Here is a 9,600-nt window from a genome sequence, read left to right as displayed (position 1 = left end):
AAGTATAAAGGACACATGGATAAAAACTAGGGATGGGTGGAAATGGGAAGGAGGAGGGGAGGGCTGGGTGGGTGGGTTGGGATGGGAGTAAAAGATAGAAAATTGTACTGCAACAACAACTAAAATAAAAATATTAAAATAGTTTTTTTAAATAAATAAAGCCCATTTCCACCTCTCACTGTAGCCAGAGATTTTTATAAGGACATAGAGGGGAACAGAACAAAGAAATTAAGGGAGGGGGTTGAAAAGTTCTCTGTGTGCAGATGAGCACAGCCCTGTCTGTAAGGCAAGTGATGGTCCGCTATGCATCCCCCTGGCTTAGTCATCCCGGCTCCACATCATCCTGGCTTCACATTGGAAAGTCAGCAAATATCCTGGAGCTGGGGTGCCCAAAGGTCAGATTCTGTATCTTTTTTTAAAATGTACTCTTTTTAAAAAGATTTTTAAAAGATTTTATTTATTTTTAGAGAGGGAAGGGAGGGAGAAAGAGAGAGAGAAAAACATCAATGTGCAGTTGCTGGGGGCCGTGGCCTGCAAACCAGGCATGTGCCCTGACTGGGAATCGAACCTGCGATGTTTTGGTTCGTAGCCCGTGCTCAATCGACTGAACAACGCCAGCCAGGGCTAGATTCTGTATCTTTTGAAGTTAGTTCCTAGCATGCTGCTCATCTCTCAGCTACGTATTAATGAGAGTTAGCACTTACAGGAACAATGCCAAAAGAATGGTGAGGTGGATTACAGTTCCCACCATTACAAGAATGTCTGAGTGGATTGCCATATAGGTACCTTATGTGGTGACAGAGACAGGGTGCTTCTGCAGAAAGCAGGGTATCCGAGGTACATCTGAGGAGCAGTGTTGTTTGACACTAACTGCCTGCAGCCAGCAGGCCCAGCAACAGGAGAAATCAAGAAGATGGGCTGAATAATATAAAGTGAGGCTGAAAAGATGTGCAGCACACAGAGCTGGTAATGGACCCTGAACTCAGGGCCTCATGAGAATGTTCAGAGTGGAGGACAGAGGGCACCCAGCTCCGAGGCAAGGCCCGCACACTGTGGTGTGTAATGGGCTACAAATCTGAGGAAGGCTTTTTGCTCCATTTAGCTGCAACTTGTGTAGAAAGTACATCCCTTCTCCCTTATCTCATTGCTGTCCTTGGAGTGATTTTGTCTGAACTACAAGGTAAACCATCATGCCTAGAGGGACAACTGCTTCAAGTCCCTGACTCCCAGTAGCCATGAGACCAGCTGGTCTTCCCCAGGACACCTTGTCATGCCATCACCTGTTGGAAATGCTCCAAGGATCACACTGTGCACAGTTTTCCCATCACGACATCCAACTCGCTCCCCAGTACGCCCCCGGAATGCTCTTCCTGGCCTGCTGTCCAGTTATGTCTTTTACTGCACCCCTATTTGAGCCAAACTAAAAGCCAGGTGGGCTTCTCCTGGGTCATTTTGGAAACCTCTTCACCTGGGGAGGGTAGCCCATGTTTCATTCATGTCTCACCACCAACCAGCTCTGGGATCGGATCCCGGTTTCCTATCTGGAGGTAAATGTTCAGGGTTGGATGGGTGAATTCCAAACTTGGCAAAAGATCCAGGTCACCAGGGAAGATTTAAAAGAGAAAACAGACGATAAAGTCTCACCACTGGCGATTCTGGCATGTTATGACTGGACAGTAGCAGTGAGAATATGCACTTTTGGTGGCATGTACACACTTCCCTATGACATTGCACCATCAGCCTTGCTAGCCACAGGGCTAGATGATCTTTTAATATGACATCAACCTCAGCCACCGAAGTGTGAACTGGCTGTCACTGAGCTCAAGCAGGGCTATGAAAGATATGACCACAGAGGGTTAAGTTTTGTCATGAGATAGGGTAGTTAAAAAAAAGAGCAAAACAAGCAAAACAGGGAAGCCAAGCTTGGTGGGTCCAGTGGGGTGAAGGGCCTCAACCTACAAGGTCATCAGGGTCACTATCAGGGCACTGGAGCCCAAAGAGAGCTGGGAAGACAGAGGGCAGGAGCCATCAAGGAGAAGCCCAACAATTTAGCAGTTTTGGAAAAAATGTTCTAAATTAATTGGGACTGCTTTTCCTGCCAAGCTCAAACTCCAAGTGACACCAGAGAAGATTTGCTTCTCCCTGGACTGGGCACTGTGCCGGAGATGTAAGTGGTGTGTAGCATGCCCTCCTCCGAACTCACATGGCATTTTATTTTTACCTTTTCTAGACTTATCCATTTGTTTGCATATTTAGGTAAATGTGTTCTATCATCCTTTCCAAGAGAATGTCAGAGCCTTGAAGGCAAAGCTTCATACATTTGATTATTTCTCACAGTGAAGTATTAAATGCAATTGTTTGAAACACCAGATTTGCAGTCAGAGGCACTTAGATTTCATACATCCTTTGTAATTTTGACATCTGCTAAATTACATCTGTGGAATGGGAGCAGCAGCCCTGGCCTATAGGCTGTGGCTGGTTGGATGGACTTCCTTCCACAGTGTGAAGAGCCGCTGGCTGGATGCCCACTGATGTTTCTCTCCCTGTCTTTCTATCCCTTCCTTCCTCTCTCTCCAATATAAAAAAATAAAACATTTATAAAAATAACATAAAATGGGAGAGATAAAACCCAGTTCCCAGGATTCAAGGGAGAATTAAAATGAAGTATTATATGTAAGATGGTATGGCCCCGGGCATGCTGGGGTCAGGATACAAGTGTGAGCACAGGAAGTGTGTGGGACATACATCATTCGTGCAAAAGAAGGGACAAATTATTATTTTTACACACTGCTTTTCATTTTCCTGAGTAGAGGTTAACTGAACAAATAATGTTTTTAAACCCCATTAAAATATTATCAAGGGTATAAGCAAAATTTCCTCCTTTGGAACCTTAATTTTGAGGGCTGTGTTCCCAGGGGAACCTCTGGCTTCCTACCTGTAATCAGGTCCCCAGGTCTCTGAACCCAGAATAAAACTGCTCAGTGCCCTGGCCCCAGCTGGCACCAGTCACAGGCAAGAACGCAGTCTCCCTCCTGCCAGCTGGGATCAGAGCCTCGGGGCAGAGCCTCCCACAGCTCTCAGGTTCTGCAGCTCAGGGACAATTCTAAGGCCACCCCAGCCCTGGTCCTCCAGACAGGACAGAGACCAGACAGATCTGCTATCAGTCCCTTCTTCTGTGTGGGCACTACAACCAGTTAGTTCTCTGAACAACTGAGAAGGGTCAGACCCAAAGGAACATCAGGCTGAAGGAGCGTGAGTGACTGGATCGGGAATGACCTTTCTCTGTCGTCAACCTCGGGTAGGAAAGGCTTGGAGAAAGGTCCCCTCACCTTTGCACTCTGTCTCACTTGACTGTGAGGTGACACCTCAGGCACAGCTGGGCTGCCTCAGCCTGTGAGGGGGCTTTCTCCAGAGACGGGGCCCAGTCTGGGTGACCATGAGCAGAAAGCAGAGTCAGAAGGACACAGTAAATGGACCAGAGTGAAGATCTGGGAGACTCCTCAGCTCCTCCTCAGGCAGCACCTGCTCCCACTGCACAGACCCAGAGGCTACTCCAGGGTGTGGTGAGAGCAGGCCCAGGGCTTCCAGAAAGCCTCTCTGCTGACGTCCAGTGCCTGCCTGTGTGGGTCTAATTCTCCAGAATGGGGAGGGGACAGAGGACAGCCATCTCTCTCTCTTTCTCTCTCTCTCTTTCCCTCTCTGTCTCTCTCTCTCTCAGTGATCCTTTTCCTTTGTTCCCACAGAGTTCCCTAAATGAGAATGGTCGGTGAGAACTCCTCTGTGGCAGAGTTTATCCTTGCAGGCTTAACAGACCAGCCAGGACTCCAGCTGCCCCTCTTCTTCCTGTTTCTGGGCTTCTACGTGGTCACCATGGTGGGGAACCTGGGCTTGATAACACTGATTGGGCTGAACTCTCACCTGCACACCCCCATGTACTTTTTCCTCTACAATTTGTCCTTCATAGATTTCTTCTATTCCACTGTTATCACCCCCAAGATGCTGATGGGTTTTGTCTCTAAGAAGAACATCATCTCCTACACAGGGTGCATGACTCAGCTCTTCTTCTTTGTTTTTTTTGTTGTCTCTGAGTGCTTTATCCTGTCAGCAATGGCATATGACCGCTATGTGGCCATCTGTCACCCACTGGTGTACACAGCCACCATGTCTCCCCCAGTCTGCTTGTGGCTCCTCTTGGGTGTCTATGGAATGGGGTTTTTGGGGGCGATGGCCCACACAGTGTGCATGGTCAGACTGACCTTCTGTGCCGACCACCTGGTTGACCACTACATGTGTGACATCCTGCCCCTTCTTGAGCTCTCTTGCACCAGCACACATGTCAATGTGCTGGTGGTTTTCGTGGTTGTGGGCATCAATATCAGTGTGCCTGCTGTTACCATCTTCATTTCTTATGCCCTGATCCTCTCCAGCATTCTCCACATTCGTTCCACTGAGGGCAGGTTCAAAGCCTTCAGCACCTGTGGCTCCCACATAATTGCAGTTTCTCTTTTCTTTGGGTCAGCGGCATTCATGTACCTCAAGCCATCTTCTCTTCTACCCATGAGCCAGGGGAAAGTGTCCTCCTTGTTCTATACCACTGTGGTGCCCATGCTGAACCCGTTAATCTACAGCCTGAGGAACAGGGATGTCCAAGCTGCTCTGCAGAGAACCTTGAGCAGACTGTGGTTCTACTGGAGGAAGGGGAAATCTTAGGGAAGGGACATTCTTCCTTCCATAGGTGATGCGGGTTCCAGTGGTTACATGGAGGAAATGTTAACTCTTTCTCAAACAAGTTTATCCTTCCCATTTTAAGCATCTTTTAATTTTTTATTTTTAAAAAGACTTTATTTATTTTTAGAGACAGGGAAAAGGAGGAAGAAAGAGAGGAAGAGAAGAAACATTGACGTGTGAGAGAAACATCAAACAGTTGCCTTTTGTAAGTACCCTGACCAGGGACAGAACTGCAACCCAGGCATGTCCCATCCCTTTGAATCAAACCAGCAACCTTTTACTTTGGTGGCCCAACACACTGAGCCACACCAGTCAGGGGTGTATTTTTCAATTAGTTTGTTTCAGTGAGTCATCTGTTTTCTGCTGGGGCCCTGACTGATACGTTTTCCAGTAAAGGGTGGAAGAGTTCTGTGGCTCAGGTTGTAAATCCACAGCCTCCTGGTGCTGTGTCAAGACAGGTAGAGTTGCCTTTTGGTTTAAAAGAAAACTGTAAGTGTAAATATTTTTGTGAAGCAACAACATGTGAAATGCTGTGAAAAGACTTCTGACTGAACAAGATTCTCTTTAGGAAAATCGTCTTCTTCTTAGAAAAATGAAGTTTGCATGGATACATTTTTGTCCTTGGGATGGTACAGATTGGTAAAAGTGAATTCAAAAGAAGGAGAGTGCAGTGAGAGAATTGTGCTTTAGACAGCACAAGACAGATGGACAGCATTGAACTCGTGTGACTGTGGCAGGGGGAGGAACAGAGCAGCAGAAAGACCCAGAAAGACCAGAGACTAGGGAATTGGAGGGTGGGGTCAAATCTGAGCTCCTAGCTTTTACTCTGCAGCTCTGTGCCCTTAACCAACTTGCTTGATGTCTCTAAGCACTGATGCTTTTATCTTTAAAAACTTTGTTGAAGAATTATTAAAACGATTAAATGCTGAGTGCTCAGTAAATTCTCCCTTCATCTCTGCTAGATTCTCTGCCACAGACGTAGTATATGAGCACTTCCATGAACTTATCGTATGAACCTGGGACAATTGTTTCACCTTTCTGTGCTCATGCCTCCTTCTATGAAAAATGATTATGCTCAATCAGATAATTTCTGCATTTCATTTAATACATATATTTGTATATTGACTGGGTAGTACATGTTCATTTAAAATTGTTACCCAAGAGCCCTGGTCAGTATGGCTCAGTTGGTTGGAGTATCCTCCCATAACCAAAAGATCGCCAGTTTGATTCCTGATCAGGGCACATACCTAGGTTGCAGGTTTATTCTTTGGTGCAGGCACATATAGGAAACAACCAATTGATGTTTCTCTCTCATGTCAATGTTTCTCTCTCTCCCTTCCTCTCTTCTCCTTCTCACTCTAAAAGCAATGCATAAATGTGCTCAGGTAAGATTTTTAAAAAATCATTCCCATAGAATAATCAATGAAAGAAAAATCTGCCTTTACTCCAGTTTTCTGGGTCCTCCTATACCTCCCACTGGGTCCATCAAGGTTGCTTGTAACTTGTATTTTTTAGACAGTCTTTGCATGTATGGCACCTGTGCATACATACATAGGATCTTGTCCTTGTTTTCAAAGTCTTACAAAAGCTGCTTTAAAATGTATCTGTTGCTGAAAATGAATTAGATGAGGAGGCAATGGGGAGGGTTACTGTGATAAAGAAATGAATAGAAAAGCAGGAAGGATGTATGTGAATGGTGGTGGGTAGCCCAGAAGAGGGGGAAATAGGAGAATCCTGGGAAAGCAAGGGAGCCTCAGCTCTTGTTCTGAGCTCTTGCTGTGCAGCCCAGAATGTGGCTCACAGCAAGAATTGGTTTTTCTGATCTCTTGCCTCCAACTTGATTTTTATGACTGTGTAAAATTCTCCATATGGATGTTTCTATCTAATTCACGTTTTACTACTGTATATTATTTTATTTTTCAAATTATGAATAATACTTGCTTAATACACTTATTCACTAAATCTTTCCATTTTTCCCTAATTAGGAAACATCCTTAGACAGGAAATCACTGAATTACACCAGATTCTTGAATTTTATTGCAAATTCCTTCTAGAAGGTGTATTTGCACTCTCACTGGCAGCAGAAACATATCCACATGGTCTGCTCTTGGCCAGCACTTGGGAGAACTTGTTACCTTTCATTTTGGTTGTGGTGTTGTCTCCTCCTTTTATATCTTTTTTCCTCTACTTTATAAATTACTTGTGAATCTAAATGGGTAAAAAAGAGGAAAGTGGCACCAAAATTGAAAACATTTTCTTCCTCCTTTCCTTCCTTGCATACTCCCCTTATTTCCTAAATGACTTTCCTTGACTTGACCCTATTTCTGGTAAACTTTTTCATCCTGGGAAGGAAGATACTCGGCAGCCCTTACTTCTGTGATACTCCATTTTGAGATGCCTTTCTGGAATATCTTTCCTCTACCTGGGATGGTTTCAGGGCCCTGGCTCTGTGCTCACATGGCACACTGCCCTTCACCTACTATGTGCTCATTTACTTTTCTGTGTCTACCTGCACCATCAATTAGACTATGATGTCTGCCTGCAGAGTCCATCCTGATATATCCCCCACACCTAGCACAGTGCCTGACATGTGTAGAGTGGGTGGGTGGGGACATCCAGGTGTTGGATGCAAGAATGAAGCACCTGGTAGTTTAAGGGCTGACTTGCTAGAGGGACTTTCCTGTTCTTATGTTCTGGCAACATATTCTTCTTCCCCCCCGCCCCCCTCAGTGCATGGATAGACACGTGCTTGGTCCCTACTATCCCATGATCCTGATGCCTTGTTTAGAGTCTTGCTATATTTCATTCGTGATCCCCAATTCTAGGCACTTGTCTCCAGGCAGCTGTAGCAGAAAGCAGATCCTATCTTAGATGTGGGGATTCCCCCTTAGGTTTGGGGTTAGAAACCCCAACTTGCCACTCCTTCATATGGTAAAATGTATGTAGTGTTATATAAAATGGTTAACTCATGCAAGTCTAAGTTGCTATCCAGCTGAACATAGGGCTTCAAAGGAAGTTTATAAAAGGCCAGCAATTGAGCATTCATTGCATGCTCCCCATTTTGACTAATAGTCCAGTGATGACACACTGAAGAAAACCTTGTACAGTGAAAAAGTGAATCCTTCATGTATGCAGTTCCCATTTCCCCCAGAGTACCAGAGCCTGTGGGCCTGCGTGGTTGCATCCAAAACACAAATACACTTAGAAGAGTGTCACCAAGACCATAGTCTGCCTCTTCTTTGTTGGTTTTGCAGGGCCCAGGAGAGTAAACCTTCCTTCTTCCCAGAGCAAACTTTCCTCTTTCTTTCTCCTGACAAATGAATACATTCTATATCTTTTCAGAATTGCTTCTGAGGACATTTGAGAAGACAGTTTTTGGAATTTTGCAACTTGCTTAGTAATTTATTGGGGAAGATGTTTTTTTTTATTTATAATTAAAAAGAAATCATGAGGCAATATTTTGAGACTATGGAATGTCTTGTTCCCTTTCCATGTTTCACACTCTGATTTTAGCATGCATCAATGATTCTGGCCCAAATCAGTAACTACTCTGAGGGTTGAAAAATGGGTTTTGTAACTGTATCAATCCTGTGTGATTTGTTACTTGGCATTCTGTCAGGAAGAACCTTTCTTCTTCTGTACTTTTTAAAATTTATTTAAATCACTGAACTCATGCATTCTAATTTTATCTAATGGGTTATGACTCCTTATTGTCATTATTTACTTTGGTACTCAATTTGCCCCTCATTTGTCTACTGAAAGCCTCTTCACACTGGTTCCTATCTCTTTCTAATAGATCAAAATAGATCTTTAACTCTTTGCTACTTTTGGCAAAATGCTTTTTAGGCACATCCTGTACTTTCCCTGCCCCATTGCTAGTTCTATGTGGAGACAAATGGAGTTAAAAACTAGGACATAAATGCTGGCTGGGATGAGCTGTATGAAATGCAATTCTGCAAGCTGGCATTTATTCAATGGGAGAGTAATCTGTGGTTGTAAAACACTCATTTACAGGTTTCTCCTTGAAGAGGTGTATTTGTAAGGAGTGATAACCCTGCTCTCTGTGACTGGGCCAGTGGGAAGCTGATGGTGATTCCTGAGTGTCCCTTGTGGTCCTCTTCTCACCACTCTTTACCTGTTCACGTGACAGTTCTCATCAGAGCCTGGGGAGACCACAGGAAAGGAGGAAATGGGCTGTGGTTGGAGGAAGTAAAGCCCCAGACTCTGGCGTGCATGGTTTCATTGTAGACGCCATTGAGCCTGGACCCTTAAAGATATGACTGCTTGTCCCACTTGTGTCCTTCACTCACGTCCTACCTTGAAAGGCTCAAGTGTTGTAAGAACATGTAAAAGTAAAGACCAGAAAAATATTTATAAAAACTCCCTAATCCTACCACCTAGAGTTAAGCACTCTTAGGATTTTTGTGTATATTATTTTAGCATATTTTTCTTTGTGTGTTGTTGTGATGGCTTAAACAGGGTGTCGCAAACTCTGTGCATATATGTGCGTGCCCGCCATGTCAACAGCATATAGGTGTATACTGCACAGACAGGTGTGATCCTGTTAAGTAGGAGTTTGTAACTCCTCTTTTCATTCTGTAACACACTGTAAACAGCTTTCCATGTGATTAAATGTATATGAAAATCATGATTTTTAATGACTTCCCTAATTGTGTTTAAACCTGGAAGGTCAGTGGAATGATTTGAAATGTTTGATTTACTGCATAGAAAGACAACCCTGTTTCCTTCTTTTTTATTTGTTTAATTTTTTAATCTTCACCTGAAGACATTTTTTTCACTGCTTTTAGAGAGAAAGAGGAAGGGAAACAGAGAAACATCAATGTGAGAGGGAACATTGATTGGTTGTCTCTT

At 44.2% G+C, this 9,600-nt stretch overlaps 1 protein-coding gene across 1 annotated transcript; it reads left to right on the top strand.

Moving 5' to 3' along the window:
* The first annotated feature begins 3,753 nt into the window (after positions 1-3,753).
* Positions 3,754-4,710, top strand: LOC123806582 (olfactory receptor 145-like). The gene has a single exon (XM_045819784.1). The coding sequence runs from the start codon at positions 3,754-3,756 to the stop codon at positions 4,708-4,710; it is 957 nt and encodes a 318-aa protein (XP_045675740.1).
* The last annotated feature ends 4,890 nt before the right edge of the window (positions 4,711-9,600 follow it).

The sequence above is a fragment of the Phyllostomus hastatus genome, unplaced genomic scaffold (genome assembly GCF_019186645.2).
Source record: "Phyllostomus hastatus isolate PE091 unplaced genomic scaffold, TTU_PhHast_1.1 phas_scaffold_387, whole genome shotgun sequence".
NCBI classification, from domain to species: domain Eukaryota; kingdom Metazoa; phylum Chordata; class Mammalia; order Chiroptera; family Phyllostomidae; genus Phyllostomus; species Phyllostomus hastatus.
This window is presented reverse-complemented; position numbering and strand designations above follow the sequence as displayed.